Below are 23532 nucleotides of genomic sequence, written 5' to 3'. Positions count from 1 at the left end.
AACATTTTTTTCGGTTTTTTTCTTGAAAAATTGGAAATTTTGCAAAACGTGTCAAAAACAGATTTATTTGCAACAGCACAACGGTCAATAATAATGCTCCGAAGTTCAGTCGAATATGCAACGAGAAGATAAATATGATTCGCACTTCACGCGAATATGGAGATATAAATATCATATTTGTGGAACGAACTTCTTGTTCTATTGCACCGAGAAAGGGAACATGAAAACTGATATATAAGTCACTCCATATCGGACTTAGAGTCACTGTCGCTGGATGCGGCACTACGCGCAGCAGCATGGATTGAAGTTGTATCCACAGCTAGGTTGGACTCCACATACACAACCTTTCGAACGCGTTCCCCTGAAAGCCTGTTGCGAATCCTTGTTCCCACGTTTCCGAAACGTACGTGACCAGTTTCGTTCGCAGCTAGCGGTTGATTGTGGTATCTGCAGCAGTCGGCAAGCCAGAGGAGTTAGCGGCTGGTTGATGCAAAGGCCTTGCCTCCAGGTAGATGGGGCACGTGCTTCGCTGAGTCCCAGACCCCTGTCCTGGATTGAATTCCTGCGGATGTCCTGTACTCTGCTACGTTGGAAATCAAGAAGCTAGGCTTGTATTGGGCTAAAACCGCTTACGTGCACAGCAGCCTATGTTATTTATCCTGTGTGTGTAGCGCTGTAGAATTTGCAGCAATTTTGTTCTAATTCAGCCGTGAGTTCAAGTATTAGGGTAACTTTAAGTAAAGCCTGGATCTTATATGTGACCTGGCCTTCAACCCGCGTACTCGCAGCACGAACGTTTTAAAAGCACTACCTAGCACCGGCGATGACGACCGCTCTCTAATCGTTCAACGATGCACACTTTAATGGTTTTCTAAGCAAAAACAAAAACCTAAACTGAAAGCAAGCAATCATAAAACCTTGAAATTGCATTGTGAGATTTTCGATGTTTCTTTCCATTTTTTCTCGTCTGAAAAAATAAAAAAAACGTTTTTTCCCCCCAAAATTGCCGTGTTTTTTTCAGACCTTCACATCTCTAGTGGTGGTGGCTCAAGTAACAGTTTCACATTACACATTTGCACTGCTGGATCGTCGAGCCAAAACATCGCGTCACAAGCATTGCAACACGCAGCGCAGAAGCAGACGACTTCACCGTTCTCTACTCCGCCGCATCCGTACTCCGTCCGCAACGCCTTGGCATGTGCAAAGCAGCTGTGGGCGGAAGCCACGGCGGTAAACCTCTCAACCCGGTCCACCGTGCCCCGGATCAATGCGAGACGCAGAACACCAGGACCACTACGGCTATTTTACAAAGGGCCGCGCAGTGCTGGGCAGGTTGCATTGGAGTTGTAATTAACATTTAATTCAAGCTGATGTCGGGTTTAGCAAAGCAGTCAGGTGCATGGATCGTGTCGTGTATGTGGCCGAAATCAACTAACGCCCGTGACCTTTTGGAAAGCGCCGGCTGATTCAAACCTTCAGCTACAAATCGTTCCAATGTATGCACACGCGGGTATTTGGCCACTTGCACTCACCAGCTGTAACTCCAGCAAGGATTTCTAAGCAGTGTTCGGCTAACAAATTTAGAGCGATTCTAGTGCTTGCAGATGTGGAGGAATTGCCACTGCTGCTAAGCTGCCGAGCAAAAAAAAAAAAAAAACGAAAAAGCATGCAGTGAGAATTTCGGCCCGCTAGTCTGGGGCGCATACCGCAGCTTTCTGAGCTCGTTTCCCAAGTTGTAAGTGTGCTGGCTTTGATCCCAGCTCGTGCGCTTCCTTCATGCAGTCACTCGACGAGGTCACCGTTTCTTTTCCGCAGTGCCGTGAGTGGCGTCGCCGTGTCACAGCGGCGGTTGGAGGGGCGATCTCATTTGCACTGTGCATTCTTTTGGCTTTCTTTGCCGTAAAAATGGGGGCCAGCGTAGCAGTTTCACTGAAACATGTTCGCTCGAAGTTCCACACGATTCGTGACGTCTCGCTCCTTCGTGAAACGCTCCTTCGCGGTTCGTGCGGCGCGCTCCCCGCGCTATGCATTCTTTGTGTCCATCTACGTGGAATCATGTGCCTGCCGCAGTTCCTATCCTTGGCGAGAACTGTAATGTAGCTGCCACGTCTCGCCACCGCACAGCGCAAGCAGAGCAAACTGTTGTCCTGGAGGTAATCCACACTGGCGTTGAACAAGGCGCACGAGTCTGTAGCATTTTGGATGCGATGGGATCCGCTCTGACGATGGAGAGAGGCGTAAACTTGCCTGCTTCAGGAGTAGAATACTATGGTAAACACCCTAAACACTGAACGATCGCACACTGCGGCGCGCATCGCACAGATAGCACAGAGTATCCACAGCGGAATGGATCTTGCAGGGGTCGGCTGGTTTGCCGCAGTGTAAAAAAAAAAAAAACACAAGGCTGAATGTTAGCAAAGAACCCCGTCTTTTACGGCTACATATTGCTAATTTGAAAAAAAAAACACTTTTATAAAATTACCATTAAAAATTTGAAAGTAAAGGAAAAGCATCTTTTATTTATTAAGTGACCAAAATCTGGCAACGCTGTAAAAAACTTTTGCAACAATTAGGCAACATTGGTAAATAATAAATGTTTTCAACAACATTTTTTACAATATTGCAAAGGAAATATAAAAATAATACAAGATAAAATTTAATAAGTTGCTTTGTTGATTAACAAGTTTAGTGTTTTAAAATCTGGCAACGCTGTAAACTGAAAGTCTGGCCACAGTTTTAGACCATAGAAACTCTATGTTTTAGACAGCACTTTCTTTTATCAATTATAGCTTGAAAAACATAATGCTGAAAGTTTGCAATGTTCAAAAACATAACATTCAATACTAAATAAGGCATTTTTTATTACAATTAGGTATCTAATGCCCGTTTCGTTCAATGAAGGTTATGGCAACAATGTGCGTATAGCTATAAATTTGGAAACACTTTCATTTTAACGCTTAAATTTTAACCGATCTATCCTACCAAAAATTAAGGACAGGCCATTTCTTGAAGCCTGGGCCGGGGTCGAGTGTAGTTTATTTGGAGGCGCTTCCAACGTGCGAGCAGTAAAGCTAGCAGACGATGCGCCTCGTCGTGCGTCGTCTGCTAGCGTGTTGCTGGTCGCTGCCGCGCAGAAACCGTACTGTACATCGCCAGGCAGAGAACACCCATGTCTAACAGCATCAACGGCTGCTCTCTGAAGATAACTGGTGAAGCTACAGTTTGTATCGAAAGTATTGGCGACTAAAATCAGTGCCGCAGAATTTTTGTTCGCTTTTACTATTGCATGCTATTCATCCTTACGAGCGTGCATATGAAAGCGGCAGCTTTCTGCGTTGTGCTTTTCTGGAATTTAAGGTAGGAGAAAGCAAATAGTCAGCTCTGAAGAGCATCGTGGAGTTTCTCAGCTCACTATGCACGCCCGAGCTTGCTTTGTGCTGTGCCGCGCGCGCTTCATGTGTTCATTAAATTGTCTGGGATAGCTAGCGAGAACAGTAGATGCGCGAAGTTTTGTTGATCTGTAATGGAAAGGTGGCTGAGAATGCTTGCATAGTTCTCGGCATGCATGCATGAATAACATCGAGCGATCGAATATTCTACGCATAATGATAGTGCACACTCGGTTCGATCAGACTGCCAACTGGTGAACCCAGTTGGTCTTGCCAAATGCATTCATTTGACCTGGCCAACTGCACCGAATGTATCCGTGGGCATTTGCACATTCTACATATGAAGCAGAACTGATATTATTTCTGTAATAAGAGCTATTAGCAGCTTAATCTGCTCAACTGTACACATCATTTGAGCTATCTCTGCAGTCGAAATTAAGTAACTGCATTTGTCTGCAAAACGCCGCCAGCCCCAGCATGACAGACCAAAAATCTGTTCCGGGCATACAGGGTCTGTTCTGAAAGTAGTAGGACTGGTTTTTCCTGCGCGAACGGGCGGACGAGAAGCGGTCTGCGCGTGCAGGATCGTTGAAGGGGAATATTAGGAATCCTGGGGAAAATCTGCAGTCGGCTCTCGGCCGTTGAAGATAGCAGGTCGCTTGTACTGTGAACCCCTGTCGAAACGTCTCGTCATGCAGAATCATGGAGTGTTTACTGGATCAGCGATACGCGATCAAATTTTCTGTAAATCATGGTAAAACGGGCAAAGAGACTCGCGACATTATTAAGGAGGCCTACGGTGACGCTGCCATGGGTAGATCAGGTGTTTTTTGAGTGGCACAAGCTGTTCCGAGAAGGTAAGAAAAGAGTGAAAGACGACGACCGCTCCCAAAGCCGTTCGACCAGCAAGACCAACGAAAATGTGTAGCGAGTGAGACATTTACTAAACAGTGATCATAGGATGAGCATCAGAATGATTGCTGATGACTTGAGCATTCCTCAAACCCAAATTTTTGAGATCGTGACAGAAAACTTAGCCATGAGGAAAGTGTGCGCGAAGTTGGTGCCGGGGGTGTTGTCAGAGGAGCAAAAGGCCAACCGGAAAGCGATCTGCCAGGATCTTCATGATGTGAATGAGGACCCCGATTTTTTGCCCAGCAAGGGGCAACGCTGCCTCAGCCCCCCTACAGCCCCGACTTGGCCCCGCCAGAATTTTTTCTATATTCAAGAATAAAATCGACGCTCAAGGGGAAGCATCACGGATCGGTAGAGGCGGTTTAACAGGCCGTGACGAGGGAGCTAAACAGCATTCCGGTCCAGGCGTTCCTGGAGGCGTACGAAAACTGGAAAACTCATTGGCAGCAGCGTGTAGGTGGGGAAGGTTGCTGCTTTGAAAAATTCTAATCGGTTGTACTATTCTCTTGAATAAATTTTATTTTAAAAATTGAGTCCTACTACTTTCAGAACATACCCTGTATGCATGCATTCGGTTTATGCTAGGAGGGTTCCTTGAGTGTGACGCATGCTTGTTTGCTTGGCTTGATTTCTACAAGATGTTGAATAGTTGTCACAATTTCAATCCCTTTATCAGAACATTACAAGGGAGAGCGCCTTCACAAATCAGTTTTTGTTTTGCGCCTTGGTATCTCTCACATTGTGGGCTGCGCAAATTAGTTGGGAGGTACAGCCCCCGTCAGAAGTATACGGCCTAAAGGGTTTGCTTGTGTGGCCTACTGCATGCCTCGTTAGGCATCCTCTGCGACCGTAATCTCTTGAAATGGGAATGGCTTCGTGTCCTCAATCATCCAGAGCTTAGCTCTGGACTGCTTGCTCGATGTGCTATAGGGGACCGCAGCTTCGCAGGGGGGCGCTGCGGACGCCAGTGAAAAGCGCCCTCTCCGATCGGCTCCGTATTTTTGTCCGGGCAAACCGGTCACCCCTCCCATTGAGTAGCTGCGCGAGCAGCGCGCTTTCCCCTGAAAAAAAGCCAGTTCTGCACGTACTTTGCACGTGTTGGCCAGCCTGCAAATCTCTTTGTGCAGTCCCGAGCTTTTTCCCTCGTGCTTGAACGCTGGCGAGCTTCAGAGGATTAGCAAAATGTACAGGGGCGCTAGAAAAAAATGCGAACAGCACGGCGCCCACGCGCTGCGCAGTCGGAATTTATCTTCAATGCGTTTTTATCTCGGTAGTAACAAAAAGACGCTAGAGTGGTACATTATTGTATCACGGATGTCTCTAGCGTATTTGTGTTGCGAGCCAAGTATAAGCGTGACGAAAATAAATTCCAACAGCGGAGAGCCTAGGCACTCCGCTGTTCGCACTTCTTTCGGTCGCGGCAGTACGCTCTGAGATGTAGGTTAAAAGAAATAGTGGACAGTGAATTTTTTTTTTTTCGCTGCGAACTTGAAAAAAGAACTGCTAGTGGATCAGGCCCACTACGTGAAGCAGATTGTTGACGAAAAAGCCGGTACCGTAACGGCGAAATGTGTATCGCAAGTAAATGACGAGATCATTTAAGACGTGGAATTCGAGGTAAATACCATTTTTTTTTGGCACGGCCATCTTCGCAAGATGCTTAATTTCGTTGGGTGACTGAGCACTTCGGTGCATGCAGGTTTGTTGGCCAAATAATAATGATTTTGTTACGTGTTTCGATTAATAATGATGGAAATAATTTTTATTTTAACTTAAAATAAAGTGGCCTTAAGGCGACACGCGAGGCTGAGGAGAAAAACGAAAACACGCACGAAATGCGCCTACCAGCTGCTTGCTATATACGGCTAAGAGAAAAAATGCTCTAGTTTGTCAATCGCTACAACGGAGATAAGCGGCTCGTATATTTATTTTAATTCCGATTACAGCGCACGCGCATCCCCAAAACAATTATTTGCAGAGCCATCGCTCATATGCAAACGCTCATTCATGTGCAAGCAAACATTTTGATTATTTTTATTTTTGAAATTTTTTACATGTAAAGCAACTTCGAAAATTGAGCCCGGCGTCACAAGTCGGAACATTCAGGCGATCACTGACCTTGCCTCACACGCGTCTGCATAATGCCGCTAGCTGCAGTCAGTCTCCAAAATAAAAAAACGGTAAAAAAAATAAGTTTCGTTAGCGCGAGCTTTACTAAACACTGCATGCTTAGTGAATTACAGCAAAAACTGCGCAGAAATAATATTACGCGTGCGACATACCAAACGTGTTTAGTAACAGGAAAAAGTTTACTTCACCCTGCCCATAGCAGTTATCGAGGCCTGCCGTTTCTCGTTCTGATCCATTTCATACGCTACAATTCCGGACAAAAACATTTTTGAATAGTAAAAAATGTATGACCGTATTTTTTTTTCATATACTGGAAGATTTGACTATAGCAATCTCCCATCGATAGGCTTGCATTTTTTTTTCGTAATAACGTTTTTCCTATCGTCAACTGCTCGATACGAGCGATGAAAAATATTTAAGATTTTGCTGCATATAGAAAGGGTGGACCATTACCTTCGATATTTCCGTTACTGCACGTTACAATTTTCCAATATTAAATTTTTTTTTCCCAAGAATGTAGGACATCACCAGGAAATCTGTAGAATTACACGGGCATTCCTTGGCCGTTGATGTTCAGAGAACTATTGTGACAGCCGCACACACAACCAGTTTCTCCACTCTTAGAACGTCGCGGAATTCACAGCGAGCGGCAACACCACTTTTGTGCGCCCGCGAGCAGGACGGCACGTGCTCGCAATGAAAGAGAGAGTGCCAGCTGCGCGAGCAGCACGCGCGTACCAGCCGACAGGCTGCTGGCTCAATGCGCTCCGCCGGCGACGTGCCCGGACAGCAACGCCAAAATGACCGGCAGGGGAGAAGTGGCGCTGGTGCAGTGGAAGCAAACTTCAGGTGCGCTTCCCTATAGGGAGCCCCGCTAAACAGCTTAGAAGCAAACCCCTTGGGCTGTATACTTTTGACGGGGGCTGTACGTTCTGTGTAACTCTGCTGGACGCATAACTGCTTGCACATGGGACCTAAAGGGGGCTTGCTATTCGGCGAGTTCCAGCTGGCTTCAATGGGTCCAGTTGTGTTCTAATGTTTTATTGGAAAATTCCACTCAGGTCCAAACGGAAATTACCAATATTGGAACCAATTTTCTTTATCATTTATTGCCACGGGCGTCCGGCAAAAAGACGGCAAGGGGGGGCGGGGTCCCCCCCCCCCCCCCCCCCCCCCCCCCCCCCCCCCCCGCTTTTGGAAATACGGATATTATTTATGTCCTAGTAGAAAACAACTACAAACCTACTGCCTCCCCCATCATACAACCCCCCCCCCCCCCCCCCCCCCCCCCGGAAAAAGTTCTGCGGAAGCCCTTGTTTATTGCGAAGGGAATGTAGTATGACTAACGGAGAAAGACGCAGCTAGCTCTGGCAAGGCACACGAAAATGCATGGTAGCAGCTCTCGGGTGATTTGAAAGGCACGCATCATTGTCACGTGATTGAAGCCGTCATTGTGCGCCAAGTTCAAAAAGTATGAAAAATAAGCGTGGATTAGTTGAAGCTCGGCTTGCGGGCTGCGTGGATTGCACATCGACCGATCACCCCGCCCCTTTACATTCCGCAAGACACCTATCCCACTCGATTTCTTCCAAACCTCTCCCGTTGTCGCGCTATGACAGTTGTCGCACGCTTATGGGTCATTTCACGCGAAACGTCCCAGACCTCAAAAACGACCACAGTCAAATCTTCTGAAAAAAAAAAAAAAAACGGACTAGTTGGCCCATTTTTGAGTTTCATACATTAGATTTCAAAATAGAGTTTCAGCGAAGTATTTTTCTCTAAAAAAATTTTTTGCTCACGTGAGCGCTTTTTGAAGTTTTCCTCTAAGAAGCAAAAGTTAGTAGGAGTTAAAATTTTTAAAATCAAATGTGAAAAAGAGTAAAATGACAAGCCTTATTTTAAAATATTTCACTTTTGCGATGTTCGTTCACCTGCCTTCATTAATGAAGCCATGCTGGAATTATCGCCGTTTTCTTGGCTCAGTACAAAAAGGCAAAAAAAAAATGTGGCGTTTTAAGCGAGTGAGTGAAAAAAAGACATTTATTCATCGAAAAAAAAGGGAGGGATTAGTGGGTAGTCAGTTGTTCCAGACGGCCGTCATTTGAAGTCAGGCGGCGACCTCTTCAGCTCGGTCGGTGCCCTCACTTCCGCGGTCGGATCCGAGCTGAGCAGCACGTACATCTCGTTGAGTGAGGGAGAAGCCAGGAGATCTGAAAAAGGGGGATCCTCCGGGCAGTCCCGTATGTGTCCTGGGGCGTTTTAAGAAATTTTTTACGTAAACGCCATCAACGTTTCAGCCACAGTAACATTTTCCTGCTTTCACCTGTTGCTGTAGGTTATGCTAAATGTAAATTTAGATTGTTAGAGTACTTTTTAAGGCAATTACTTCCAGAGTTCGCAAAAAGTAACTTTTCTTGAGATTCAGACCTGAAGGATCAAGGCCGTACAGATAAAGATACATGAGAGGGACACACACTAACTTCGTCGCTTGTAATGTTGGAATTTTAAGTCGAGTAAATGTTCTTTGAGGCGAGAAAAAAACAGCGACGACACTGATAGATAGCTTTTTTTTTTTTGCCAAGTTCTATAACCACGTGGTTTCCCGCCCCCGCGCCGGCTCCGTCCGCACCTAGTGGGGTAATTCTCGCTGCGGTATGCAATAAAAAAAAAAATCCGCCACGAAGTACAGGTCCTTGCCATATGAGAGGGAACAACCATGTTCGCCCAAAAAGACAAATGTTTTTGGTTATTTACTAAAGTTGAAAATTGCTTTTGAATATTAAAAGCCAAGAGGAAAACTAGTCAGAAAACGAGAGAAGTGTGCTTGTCCCACATAACTGTTGAGTAATCATTAAGTGAATGCTGTAACTTTATTCCCTTTCATAACGGACGGGCCTGTATTCCCGATTGAGGTGCTACGAAGAATGTGTGGACACAAGCCATTGCGAGCAGTTTTTTTAGCAGAGTGAACAATTCGAAACTATGTGCTGTTTGACCGACAACGTCGTTTCGCGTTTTCCGGTTTGAAAATGACAGATCAGAAAACCGAAAGAATGGCATATAGTAGATCGCTGCGACAACTGGCGTAGCCTTCGCTTTCCTCTGTCCGTGCACCGCTGCTCCTCAACTCGCGGAACTTGCGACAAGAATTGAACTCCAACTTTCGCATTCTGTTGGTTACCTGCGGCTGGTTCTTTCTTAGGCAGAAGACGCCCGCGGGTCTTCCTGCCAGCGCATGCGCTCTCTGCTGCCGCGCGGCGTTTCTGAACACAAACTGTACAGCGCACCAGCACAAAGGAAGGAGAGCGCTGTATCTCGTCTGTTCTTCCCTCGTCATCCTGCTGCTGATGCGTTGTTTCATCTGAACGTAGTAATTTTGAAGTCATGATAACAATGGTGACGATTTCTTCCCGTATCGACCTTCATGTAAAATGCCTATACACCTTATTCAACCGAGTCAGACAGCAGCACCAGTGCATGTTCGCAAATTTGAAAGGGTGCTGCCAGAGCCTCCCGCGTTCCTTCACACATTTAATGGCGCTGCGGTAACTCGGGTCATAATGTGCAAATATGACAGTTTCTAGTCATTTGAGGACTTCGCAGCGGTCTGTAAAATAGTTCGAGGCTAGCGCGCGAGCACATTTTTGTTGAGGCTATATAGCTTCTCTTAACCAAGAGTATGACAAAGCCGTCGGGGTGGCTTAGATATCAATTATGGACGAGTTACGCATGGCAGTTTTTGCTTGCTGCATCCGAAACATTTCACGAAGGTGCACTTTGACCAGGAATTCGGAACAGCGACCAGACTATCGCGCTAAGCAGCGCTAAGTCACTCTCGCTTTCTTGCGTCACCGATGGTGTGAACGCGCTATTTTTGAATGTCCAGTGCCATATGCTCAAAGTGGTGGCAGCCATGGGAACTAGAAGCACTTGTCCTGAATTCCTGGTTGCATTGTGTCTAAGGCGCAGCCGTAACTCGCCATATTTCTACTGCCTAAATTCCATATTCGCGTTTTTTTTTTTAATAAATCTCTGTTTTTGTGCCCTACTTCAGTTCTCGTCCCTCACCAAAGCTGCTTTACAGCCTTGCAGCGCAGTCACTTCTCTGGTAAAAATGCAACACACACACACACTCACCCCGCCGCGGTGGCTCAGTGGTTACGGCGCTCGGCTGCTGACCCGAACGCGGGTTCGATCCCGGCCGCGGTCGAATTTCTAAGCAGGCGAAATTCTAGAGGCCTTCACTACGGCATCCCTCAGTCCCTCATAGCCTGAGTCGCTTTGGGACGTTAAACACCACTAAACCAAAATATATATAAATTCGGAGGTCGTGGGTTCGGATCCCACCGGCGGCATGTGGCTGTGTTTTCTTCTGCTTTTCTAATCAATTAGCTTTAAGTGACAACATATTCAGTAATATTCTAAATCATACAAGAGCACAAAATCAATAAATAAATTAAAAATCCTCTGTGTCTCTTGGTTTCTGTGGCTGTTGGCTTCTCTCTCATATATATATATATATATATATATATATATATATATATATATATATATATATATATATATATATATATATAATTTCGGAAACATTAGAGGCCCGTGTACTGTGCGATGTCAGTGCACGTTAAAGAACCCCAGGTGGTCGAAATTTCCGGAGCCCTCCACTACGGCGTCTCTCATAGCCTTAGTCGCTTTGGGACCTTAAACCCCAGTAAACCAACCATCCAACCAACCAATTTCGGAAACAATAGGCATACACTAATAACCGATCGACCAGAGTACACTTTCGGGCTGCCACGCGAGGCAAGTTGACACAGGGCGCATACGAGAGCAGCGGCACCGCAGAAGTTTGGCGCAGGTCGGCATTTTTAACGCCTGATGAGAACCGATGCAGGCCCAATAACACTCCGCAGCGGCCCAGCTCTCGATATACGCGGTGCACAGAGCGCACAAATACACAGCTGCTCCTTTTCCTGTGCTTGCTGCTGCATCCGTAGACAATTAACGCAGTGGTACCCAGAATACTTCTTGTATTTGCAGGAGGATGACACGGGCATAGCTCGTTTGTGCGTGGCGCAAAGTCGTTGCATTCTGGCAGCCCACGGAAAGATGGCTCCTGGGTCGACAATAATCTGGGGTCCTCGACTATGACGTCCCTTGTAGTCTGTCGCTTTCGGACGTTAAGCCCCATAAACCAAATCAATTCAGACCTGAAATGACAAGTTTGCAGCAATACATGCATATCACCGAGATCGTGGCACTGAGACGAGAGGCCGCTGAGTAGTCGTACGCGCAAGCAGCGACAACGCGCTGTAGTTAGTGCGCTTTCCCGCAGTGTTGTCCGGTGCACACAAGCGCTGATGATGCAGAAAGTTAGGTGCGCTTCACCGCAGAGCAAGCACTGTGCGCACCCGCGCTGTAGCAGACGACACGAAGCACCGCCTCCAGGCCCGTGTGCGCCTGCGCCGCAGAGCTTCGATGCGCGACCGCGCCGGATGCGCTCACGCCCCGCGAAGCGCGGCCACGCTGCGCTGTGTTCGTACTTAGACTGGACGACCCTGTACATTAGTCGTTTTGAAGCACACTGACATCAAACCTGGTTCGCCCACGCAGAAAGCTTGTCTGACAGGTGACCAACAGCATATCTGGAAATCTTCCTGCCGGTCTACTGAGAAAAAAAAAAAAGGAGCTGCCACACGAGAAAATCAAGGAAAAACAAGCTGAGCTGCAAATATGGTGGATTTTACCCGTCCTGGACATTGGTTTATGGCATTTGTAGTTATTTCTAATCTTCTTGCTCGTTTTCCTCTAAACGCAATTTTTTTAACTTTAACCCTGATAAGTTATTGAAGCCTCGTACATTTATGTCATATATATCTAGCTGCGCAATGAACCGCAATACGTAAATTCATGTAATTTGTTTTCTTATTGCTCCATTTTTCTCCCAAAATGTGCCTATACAAAAACCACTCTTTTTGGTCATCCTACTGTTACGCAATGACAGTTGATATGGTATGATTATTGTGGTTCATTGCACGTCTCCTGTTTTTATGTATATTCACAGCATAAGCAGTTTGAGTTGCAATGAACTAAATTAAGGTTGACTGTTCACGTCGGATCACATTAAAAAAAAAAAAATATTTTTTCCCAACAGTTTTAACATCTAAAGCTAAAACAACGCCCTTTTTAAGACCGACAAATAATTCTTTTCTTTTTATGTGATTTATTTTTTTGTGAGGAAAAGCGGCCCCTCATACCCTGGGTCGAAAGAAAAATTATAAAACGCTTCTGTGCAAGAAAGTGCACCCTTACAAGGTAGCTTCTTCGCACTGTCGTGCCAAAGTGCGGGGAAGCTACCCTGCCGGAGCGCAGAGATGACAACTACGTACGTTGGGGAAGGCGTAAGAGACATATAATTAAGGATACCAAACTGTGCGTGCACACCTTCGGTTCCCTTCTAGTAAACAAAAAATAGAGTAAAAAGAAAGCAGAGACTTTTTGGAACAGTACTGTTTTAGGCACGATTGGAACTAGTAGGGTTTAAAAATCAATCGGGGTCAATTGGTTTGACATTCAATTGGTTCCTAATGGTCCCAATTATGTCCAAAACAGAACTAGGTAGAGTTAACTGATTTTTCTCAGGGCCCCAGGACTTCTAGGGGATGCTCTGCCTTGTGCCAACAGTTCTACAAAGAAGTTGAAATTATGAGAATTCAATGCTTTTAGGGAAGTGAAGCTGTAAAAGCCAGAAGGAACACAGCTGCAAACGTAATTACTGAAACTCAATTTTACGTATTCCCTAAGCGCAATTTTGCTCCCACTTATGTACCCTATTCAAGAGACCCCCCCCCCCTAGCTGCTGAAGCCAGTGACACATTGTCCACTGAGTGAAGTTATTTCATTTAATGATGCCGATGGTGAAAAGAATTCAGCATGCAGATAAAGCTGCTAACATATTAGTGCACTGTTCTGGGCTAATACCGAGCAATATCGAGAAGCAAATCAAGGCAGTCATGAAGTTCCACTTGGATTTTCCACTTGTGTAACTGGATCCATTTGGAACATCCTATATAATCTTCTAATTGGTTCAGTTGCAATGCTCAAAGCATTCCAGTTGGAATTACCAGTTGCTTGATGATTGGTGTTGGATGTGCTGTGCATGCCTTGTTAGCCTAGCCAGTAGGGTATTATTTACAATAAAGCACAGCTGACAGTCCAGGTAGTTGTGTTGTGTGCATTCCCAGTGAAAAGAAAAGATTGGAAATTTCAAATGGAACCAATTGGAATGATCTTCCAGTTGTAACCAATTGGTTTCAGTTGTTTTTAGCCACCCGAACATTTGGACCCAATTGGACCCATTAGCCCAGGCAGTTATTGCATCCAGAAAATATTCAGAAAATATACCTCACAATTAAGTTGCACAAAATACACTGTGTGAAAAATATTTACACAACTTAACGTAGTATTAATGAGCAAAAAGAAGACTGATTTGTGAGGACTGCAGAGAGACACTCTGCCTGGTGCCAATCAACATTTCTAATTACTACCAAATTGAAATTAACATGCTTTAATGGAAATCAAGGCCATTAACAGACATGCATAAGGGATATCACACACAAGAAATACTACACATTCATACACTTGTAGCACATATTAGCTCAATATGTATATCCAGAGAACACACTTCTGCTCCAGCTGGTATACCCCATCTATGAGGCCCTCATGCCGGGGCAGTGGCGCTTGGTCCACTGAGCACAGTTATTTAATTTCGACCGCAGTGGTGGAGTAGATGGTGAGTAAAATTTAGTAGGTTAAGCTGCTGATAGTTCTTATTATAAGAACCATATTAGTTCTGCCTTGCTTGTCAAATATGCAAACATTCTTATGGATACATTGGGTGCAGTTGGGCAGACCAATTGGATAGTACATTTGGACTATTCTGTTAGAGCACCATTCCAATTGGAACCAGTTGGAAACTGAATTGGTCCAATTGGGACCAGTTGGAAATCTAACTGGTTTCAATAGTCTCTTTTTCGACTGGGTTCCTTTATCTGTCCTTTGTCTTTTTGAGTAGTTTTCCTTTCATAAATGTGTATATGACTGGCCCAGATTTCAACTCTCCTGCTTGATAATACACAAATGTGAATACTCTATTTTGAAAGTCTAATTGAAACCTAATTTTTCCACATCATTTGGCAAATTGGAATCTCAGCATTTTCATTTGTCACAATGATTGCGAGCATTCCAACTGGGTTCCCAAGATTCCAATTGGTGTCATCTCTCCTAATTGAATTACAGAATTGGGAGAGGTGGCTCCAAATGGAATCTTTGGAACCACATGGAATAGCCAGTTTTAATCTGTAAAACCAGTTGTATAATCCAGTTGGATCAACCAATAGTATTGATGTGTCCTGTTGAGTCCAACTGAATCGAAATGAAACCAGCTGGATCTAATTCAAATTCCTAATGGATTTCCATGCTTTTCTTTTTTTTATGGGGTTGAAGCTGAAGGAAAAGCAGCACACACGCGCACAGAGAGAGAGAGAGCTGCTGCTGCAGCAGAGAGAGCTGAGAAGAAGAACCAGTGAGAAAGGAAAACTAGGCGAATACTGTTTTCAAATTGTATAATGGAAGCTCCTTTTCTGCCCTAACTCTTTAGTCCATTTCATGCACAGTGCAATAAATGTTCTATTTGCAGTTATTCTGCTGCTGATAGCCACTTAATTCGCTGTTTTCATGTAACTTATTTGGACACGCCTAGGTAGCACACTCATATGTCTTTTTTTTTGTGGGGTGGGAAGGAGGGGGCACTTCTGTTAAGATGAACTTCTGATAAGACAAACACATTTTCAAAACAGTCTACTGTAGTTGGAGGTCCAATAGCTGTATTGGGCTATAGACCTATTGGTCCATGGTAGTCTTGGTTATGGAGCTGCCTTAGGCCACACAACCAACACAAAGACAAAGGCAGAGGTTTTGAATGATGCTTTATACTTTACTGGTTACTTTTCCATGCCTTCATAACAACTGCAGACAGCACAGCCATAATTTTTTTTAGATGCTGCATCTCCTTGCCAATTCTCAGGTGCACTCCAACTCCAAACCAGGTAGTGCCTGAAGAAAGCTGCAGGAAAAAAAGACATTCAAAGAAACATACTAACATCATGCTATGTAGTGTTATCATAAATTTCAAAAGGAGCGCCAGATAGTAACATGTTGAATGCAATACTCTACCCATGACCTTCAGGGTGCTTGGGTCTATTTTATGCACATAATGCGAAAATTTGCACTCTGTGGAAAATATGGACCACTCACATGTGGAGCCCTCTCAGAGCATGCACATTTGAACAAGGTGCACACTGTACCAAAGGCCACGCAGGCCTATTATATGTTTCATTCATTGTGCACTGATGAGACCATCGATTCCTGAGAACAGTCAGTAAGTGTGTGATCTTCAGGTAAAGCCTCTTGTGTGAACCACTGGCATTATCAGTGAGACACAGGCCTACCCACATCTGGCTCCTCAGTGGCGCACACCCAGAGCAGTGCCCTACAGCAGCAAGACCTCTAATGATGGTGGGTTCTGGAATCCATTGTCTATATGGGCTTCAGCAAGGGTTGGCAGTAATAAGGCCAGTGCAGCAAAATAACCGTACGGTCAAGTAGATAGCTTGACAGAATTGCCCCAGACAATATGGAAGCACACGCAACTGAGCAGCCAAACTCGGGTGCTGCACAATGCATGTCATCAGATTGATTCTGCTGCAGGATTACTAGAAGACTGTAGCACGAACGCATGGTCACCAGAAGTCAGAAAACAATTGTGGGGCCTGTATAATGCCTTGTTAACAGCATATGAAACATTACTGTGCATTTTACGGACACTTACCGCCGAAAGGGCTGCTTCCATGATTTGTCTACAAAAGCTGCCTGTATATCACAACAAGCCATTACCGCAAAAAAATGTCTCAGACATTATTCAACAGCTGTAAAGCATTCAATAAACCTGAATGCATGATCTCAGCACTTAAAAGTTAGATACAGGACAAAGAAGGAAAACAGGAAGGGTAGGTTCCATGATTTGTGTACAAAAGCTGTCTGTGCATCGCAACAAGCCATTACCACAAAAAAAAATCTCATACATCATTTCACAGCTGTAAAGAAGCATTCAATAAACCTGTGTACATGATTTCAGCACTTAAAAGTTAGATACAGGACAAAGAAGAAATACATACACATTGGCACCATTTGTCTGACATGCATATGTTTCTTCTCTGTCTTGTGTGTGTCTAACTTTTAATGCGCTGAAATTACGTACCCAAGTTACAGTGACCAACTTGCCTGTCTTTCTACTCTTTAACAAAATGTGTAAGAAATTTTGAATATACATTCTGAATGTGTTATGATGTGTTTATACAGCAATACTCACAAAATTGCTTTCACCATCCTGCATCAAATAAAGTGTGCAGCTGTCATGTTTCTTATTCATGCTGTGATACAAAGACAGTAATATAATTAGCATCAACATAACATCTGCATAGTATTTTTTTGTCGGAGATGGGAAATGTGCACACTTCCTCCCGCAAAACTGCCAAAGAAAGTAAGTATACTTTTTGTTTGCGTGAGCTGGTTCCTCTTCCAATTGCCTCCGCTGCAAAGGAACCTTGCTAATTATACGCCACTTTTCCTAAAGACAAACCTAAATCCAGTTTCTGAACAAAGAGCATACACTTTGCACACAATTATGTATGTTGCAAACTTGCAGCTTTACTTGCGAGTGTGCCCTAGCTAGCACTTATTTCTTCATTTTGTGTGAACTTAGCATCCTCCATCTTAAAGGAGGGCACTTTTTAATGCCATCTAACCAACACAGCAACAAATACTTCTCAAGACAGTGAGCTTATCGGTAGCATGTCTTCCGCCATTTTCTTGCAGAAAGATTTTGACACCAGTAGTAATGTCCATTTTATTTTTCCTCAAAACACAAAATGATTGCATGACCTTGTTTTCTTTATAAATACTGTTCTTCTATTACTACAGTTTGCAATTTATTTATTTATTTATTTAATGTAATACCCACAGCACCACAAGTGGCATTATAGTTGGGGGGAATAACACATCATGGAAACGAAAAAAAGGCAACAAATTTCTACACATACAATGCAACCACGAACATAGCATCATTACAGCCCAGCAACAGCATTCACAGAAAGGAAGAGAATAAATCACATGATGTATTTAACACTACCTCTTCAGGGAGCCTATTCCAATCTCTTATAGACCTTGGGAAAAAAGCATACTTGTACATTTCTGTGTGTGCATGTAAAAACTACCCATTAGTGTTTTTCCCGGAAAAAGTAATAAATGAGCTTTGTTGAAGCCTAGATATGTTATTTAGGCCAAAAAATATTTGTTTCGAATCCAAAGAAGTGCCGCCCGGAAGGGTTAAATGGAAGTCCAAAACGAAGACCATGTATGATCATGGCGGAGGACCGGTGCTTGTATCACAGAACAAATGAGTCATGGGAAGTGTGACTAGTGAAGTGTGAATAGTGAGTGTGCTCAAGAGAAAACCACAACAACAACATATACTACTGTCAGTATAGTAATATGCCGTTCTTGCTTTTCTTGTTTTTCGAAGGCATTCTATGAAGCATGATGTGTGCATGACCAGTTGGTTGGTGCCTGTCAATTGTTGGGAATTTTCTTTGAATAATGAAAATGCTGCTTGGTGCTTTTATCTGAGATTAAAAGCTACACAAACTAGAGTAGCTTTTAGCTGCTTGCACCACGTTCAGCTACTATGTCTTTCATGCAATACATCTGCCACCGCTTTTGCAGTCTTCCCTTAGTGCTTGTATTGTGTGATGTTTCATACAGTGCAGAGGTGCATGTGCCGATTCTTTGAATTGTTGTAATATGCAAGCTGCCCAGAACCTTTAGAACAATGTACAAAATGGCCAAATGCATGATGTAGCTGAAAGTAGGAGAGGTTTAGATTTAAGAGGCATGCTTTCTGCATTTATGCACAGTGTTGAGCACTAATGTGGTCATTAAAACCCTTAAGATCTTCCTTTCATCTCCGTTTGGTAAAGCATAAAGGTAAAAACAGCACAGGAGTCTTTGCAAAAAAATTTTTCATGCTAAAATACTGGCATCAGTTCTGGGTGTGCCATGTTAGTATGCTGGCCTGAGGAAGACTGCGAATAAACATTGAACCACCGAGCTGCACCAGTGCTGCTCACCTTACTGCCCACATTAGTGTCGATGTGTTCAGTGTTCAGTGCACGTTCTTTGCATCGTGTTCTTGATGAAGTAAAAGCATCTTTTATGCAAGTATTCTAACTCAGTCACTGTGCACCCTCTACTATTGTGTCGTGGTTCACCAGTGGGTCACGTTATGTAATTATGCTGTGCGGCATGAATACTGAATGACGCTATGAAGCCGTGGGACAGCTCAGATTTTTACAAGGTCCTGCAAAAAACACACATGCCAGGTTGCTATTGCCATCTGTTGTTGGTTCTAACAAGTTGAATTCGCCAGAGACTCACTGGTAGGTCACACCGCACTCCTGAAAATCTAAGGGGTCCCCACCGGTGGGCCATGACGTACATGGATGATGGCCCTGAAAACCGCTGCCACGGTGACCATGTTACTAATTCTGTTTTCTGCCTGATATAAATTTTTTCACAATTACTGATGCTAATGATACTGCTGTTATCAACAGCTGTTCGTTCACTTTTGATTCTCAGTAAGCACAGTGCTTTAGAATTATATTCTAAGATTCAGTAGCAGTTTTCATTGTTAAAACATTGAGGTCCAGCCAGTAAGCTCTCCACGCCTCTTTCCCATTAAGCCAGTGACCTTAAACCTAGCATCTGAGTTTGTTGGTCAAATGGTTAGTTTGGAGTTTGTCATTCATCGAGTGGTCTGAAGCATTAGTCACTTATGTTGCAATTCATTTCTTTTTCACAAGCTGAATCAGTATGTAGTCGAGCTAGTTGGTAAATGGTGCTTCAGGCATATATCTATCAGCAACAGAAAATGCGATGGACAGGAGAGGTAGGATACGTCCTCTCTTCAGCTCATCACCTTTTTTTTTATTAAGTTAATATGCTTCAAGCAGCAACAGCATTTTTGATTGCATGCAGCTTTAAAAGTCTTTCTAATTGCCTGTCCCAAGACTGCTCCTGGTGGAAGTCACAAAGGAAAACATTCACGCAGGGCATTTATATCTGCTTGACTGCTGTCAACCATCTGATAATCCGAGCTCTAAAAATATGAATTTCACTTCATAAAAACCGTGAAAGCTTCCGAGATGCAAGTTCTGATTTAAAACATTGGAAGAAAAGTTACAACTGCTACATAGCTATAAGTGACTCTTGTCTACAGTCAGAAAAAGCAGTGAAGATTAGTTGGTTGTCTCACTGGTTGCACACAAGTGTAGAGCAGAATGGCCAAAGTTAATAAACCTTTCTGAGTTATGTTGATAAAAATGTTTTTTCATAATCACTCCAGCTCTCTTTGTACATCACCACTGTCACATATGAGTCTATTGCACACTTTCTATGCATTTGGCATGAAAAAAAGAAATCATTCCCCGGTTTCTCCTTTCTGATGGGATCCATCATGTCCTCAAGGGCAACGTTTGTCTTCGCGAAGTGAAGAGATCGACAGCTTACGTATGGCTTAGGTTCATTCAGAAAAAGAAATTAACCCCAAAACAAGGCCCAAGCACGGCTTAAGTGTTTAGACGCTTGTTGTTCCTTCGTACACAAGGCCTACTACCTTAGCTGATGCTTTCTTCCTCAGAGCTTGAATGAAACCTGTTCACTGATGAAATTTATACTCTTAGTGAGAACTCATTAACGATATTATGCTGTAATTGTGTGGCGTAGTCTCGACGTTTGTCCTCAAAGTGGATTTCCTGCCCTAGCCTTTATTAGCCTTTATTCTCTAGGTATTTTTGATGCCTGTGCCATTGAGGATGCCACTCAGAAAATGCATAACAATCACTCGAAAGTAGCTTAATAATTAGAACTATACAAGCGAATTGGCTGCAGTGCGACTGAAAAGATCAGTATGCTTTCCTGTAGATTTTTTCAGGACCATTGCTTGCAGCTGTCACTTAATATGTAAGAAATATTTATTCTGTAACATAAAATGCTGCAACTAGCCTACATTGATTAGAAATATGAACTCATTGCATGCCTTTGCTTGTAACATTTGTGCTGGCTCTATAAGGCTAAATGAATTATAGCATAAAGTTTAGCATTCATTTACCATATGACCACTGAGTAGAAATTTTATTGCATTTTGCTGACATAATCTGCCCCAGATAACCAAAAACCCCTGAGAGACGTCTAGCTAGACGTCTGTGAGAGGTTTTTAGTTTTCTGGGTGTGTTCTTGCTGTATTGTGTACGAACAAACAATACGTCATTTATGATGTAGCTCCCTGGAACATGCACACAGCTGTCTGAGCATATGAATCTCCAATAAAATGGCTACCATATATATTAGACAGCTGGAGCATGCAAACTTGCAGGAGCATAGCTATAAGCATAAATAGACTTGTTCTTTGTTAGATAGCTGGAGCATGCAAACTTGCAGGAGCATAGCAATAAGCATAAATAGACTTGTGCTTTGCTATGCCGCTGACGTGTGATCATGCTTTCCAGTGGTAAAGACGTGAGTAGTTCCACATCAAAATGTAAGCTGCACTGCTCATTCCTCTGTGTTATTTATCTTCATGTGTTACTCTTACATGTGTTACGCAAAGGGCAAAACACTGAGTCACAATGCGTTGTCAGACATGCCTTGTAAGTGCAGATAGGAATAGGTGATTACGGACAAAATCAAGCTATTAATGTGTGAGGGCACATCATAGACCAAGAGTCAACCCAAAAATTCAAGTAACTGTGAGGGCACGACAGGGCTAACAAAAAGCAGTTGTCACTTCTAAAAGCTGTAGCATTAGTCAAATAACGAACCTGCAACAGCAGTAACATCCGCTTAGGCATGTTGCCACTGGGCCAGGTGCCGTGCCCTCTCAAGCCTCCCTCGCTGCTTGGCTCCTTTTGTAGCAGGTCCACTGATGTGAAGTCACTGTTATTGACGAAAAATGATCCACCAGCCGGATGCCATCAATCCCAAAGTCTTGATAAGGCTTGAAGAAAAGTAGTGCATTGTCTGGACTGCAGACCGATGTAGCGTTGACGCAAATCCATGGCAAAACCTGCAACAGCAGTAACGTCTGCTTAGGCATGTTGCCGCTGGGCCAGGTGCCACATCCTCATTTGTGCCTTTTTATTTGCATTTAAAATTTATCATAAGTGCTCAGAACCCACCATTTCTATTTGGACAAAACAGAGCTGTTAACAGTGACTGAGAAAGCAAGAGTTGAATGTAAAATCTTCAGCACAGCGTTTACTGTCAGTTTAGGTTGCGCACAAGATTGCACAGTATCGATAAGGGCTCCGAAAGGGACCCTCAATAAAGGTGCGGTATTCCTGGGATGTTAAAGGACACCACTTCCATAATATCCTCCAGCAAGAATTTTTTCAATGCATTTTGTAGAAGCTAGGTTGAGTTATTTATGAACAAAATTTGAATTTTACCGTCTATGCGCCTTTCGCTCTTGTCTCGTAACTTTTTGCACCTGCAATGGTTGGCGTTTCTCTACTGTCCCCACCGACGATGCGTGAGGGAATTCCTTGGGGGGCAGAGCTTCCTTACCTGCCAGAGCAATGCTATTGACAGGCCGTGGCCATGATAGCTGCGTGACAACTCAATGGGTTATGGTTTGGTTTATGGGGGTATTTAACGTCCCAGAGCGACTCAGGCTATAAAAGGTACCGTAGTAAAGTGCTCCAGAAATTTCGACCACCTGAGGTTCTTTAACGTGCACTGACATTGCACACTACATAGGCCTCTAGAATTTCGCCTCCGTCAAAGTTCGACCGCCGCAGCCAGGACCGAACCCGTGTCTTTCGGGTCAGCAGCCGAGCGCCGTAACCACAGAGACATCCCGGTGGCGCGCAACGCCAGTAATCTAGCCAACTGCCATCTCTGAACAGAACTGCTAAGGAGCATGCGAGCATGCAAAAGTCGCTGGAAAGGACTCTCCAACTTTTGTGCGATTGCGCATTCTCTGCTGTGTGTAAAAATTATTTGGCTCAGCTGTTGCTGATGAAAGAATGTAGCCATTGAGCAAGTTTATGTAGTCACCTTAGAAGGTGTTTCAGAGCCTCCTTAAACTATAATATCCTTCAAGTAAGACTACAGCTATTGATGTTTTGAAAGCATTAAATTATCTGTCGATCCAATGGTTATATACCTCAACAAAAACGTAAACATTTTATGGTATATAAGGTCATCTGGTTTAAATACACCTGCTGTACAGAAGAAAGCAGAATATTTATATTTCATCAAATTAAATGTTCTTGCATGATGTAGCTCTTCGACTTGATCAGGTATCGAAGATGCTAGCCAATTTCGTATTAATGTCAGCTTCATTTAGTACGGTGCACTTACTATCATCAGGCAAGCAAGTAGGAAGGTACTGTTGTGTTGTAGCTGCAGATGTGCTGGTGCCTAAAGAACAAAGGATGAAATGTGTAGCAGTAAACAGTTTGATGAAGCACTGTAATGTTCAGTACAGTTCTTTTGCTATATTCCTGGTCTGTACGGCATGTGTCAATTGGTGAGCAATAGACATCTAGAATTTTTTTACTAAAAAGTGTCAGCACGACGTTTTGAATGTTTTTATCATAATTGAATATCTGCTGAAGCTAAATAGGCAATTTCTGTGTAGATAAAACACTGTTATAAGCAGTCCATGTCATGATATATATATGGTGAAAGAAAATTAAGGTACTGTCAGTGATATTAAAGGGTAAGACATGCCTTACCAGGAAAATTGTAAGATTCCATTTTTTCACTCACTGAGGCTGGTGACAGGCACCTGCAAATAAAGACAAATGTCTATTCAAATATGTGTTCTGTAAAAAAAAAAAATCAGAAAACACAATGCAAAATAGACAGTGATTAATTATTATAAACTGCTAACTGGCCTCCGGCTCTGTGAAAACTTTTT

At 43.6% G+C, this 23532-nt stretch overlaps 2 protein-coding genes and 1 long non-coding RNA gene across 5 annotated transcripts in view; 1 reads left to right on the top strand and 2 right to left on the bottom strand.

Annotated features, from left to right (window-relative positions):
* Positions 1-2371, bottom strand: part of LOC149350135 (uncharacterized) — a 29825-nt gene extending 27454 nt beyond the window's left edge. The window contains exon 1 of the long non-coding RNA XR_016290253.1: positions 1707-2371. This is a non-coding gene — a long non-coding RNA (uncharacterized LOC149350135). The remainder of the gene's footprint in view (positions 1-1706) is intronic.
* The window catches only part of LOC149350121 (uncharacterized), a 602760-nt gene that overhangs the window by 268013 nt on the left and 311215 nt on the right, over positions 1-23532 (top strand). The window lies entirely within an intron of this gene.
* LOC149350134 (uncharacterized) overlaps positions 20822-23532 on the bottom strand; it is a 43307-nt gene continuing 40596 nt past the window's right edge. The window contains exons 3-5 of one of the 2 annotated variants that reach the window (XM_089579111.1): positions 23348-23400; positions 22971-23030; positions 20823-21672 (exon numbers count right to left, since the gene is read on the bottom strand). In XM_089579111.1, the coding sequence (XP_089435237.1) occupies positions 21581-21672; positions 22971-23030; positions 23348-23400 (205 nt within the window). In that variant the 3' untranslated portion in view covers positions 20823-21580. Of the gene's footprint in view, positions 21673-22970; positions 23031-23347; positions 23401-23532 lie in introns of both variants that reach the window. The other variant, XM_089579112.1, reaches the window with a different exon arrangement.

The sequence above is a fragment of the Amblyomma mixtum genome, chromosome 3 (assembly GCF_055824585.1).
Source record: "Amblyomma mixtum isolate Tamu chromosome 3, ASM5582458v1, whole genome shotgun sequence".
Lineage (NCBI taxonomy): Eukaryota > Metazoa > Arthropoda > Arachnida > Ixodida > Ixodidae > Amblyomma > Amblyomma mixtum.
This window is presented reverse-complemented; position numbering and strand designations above follow the sequence as displayed.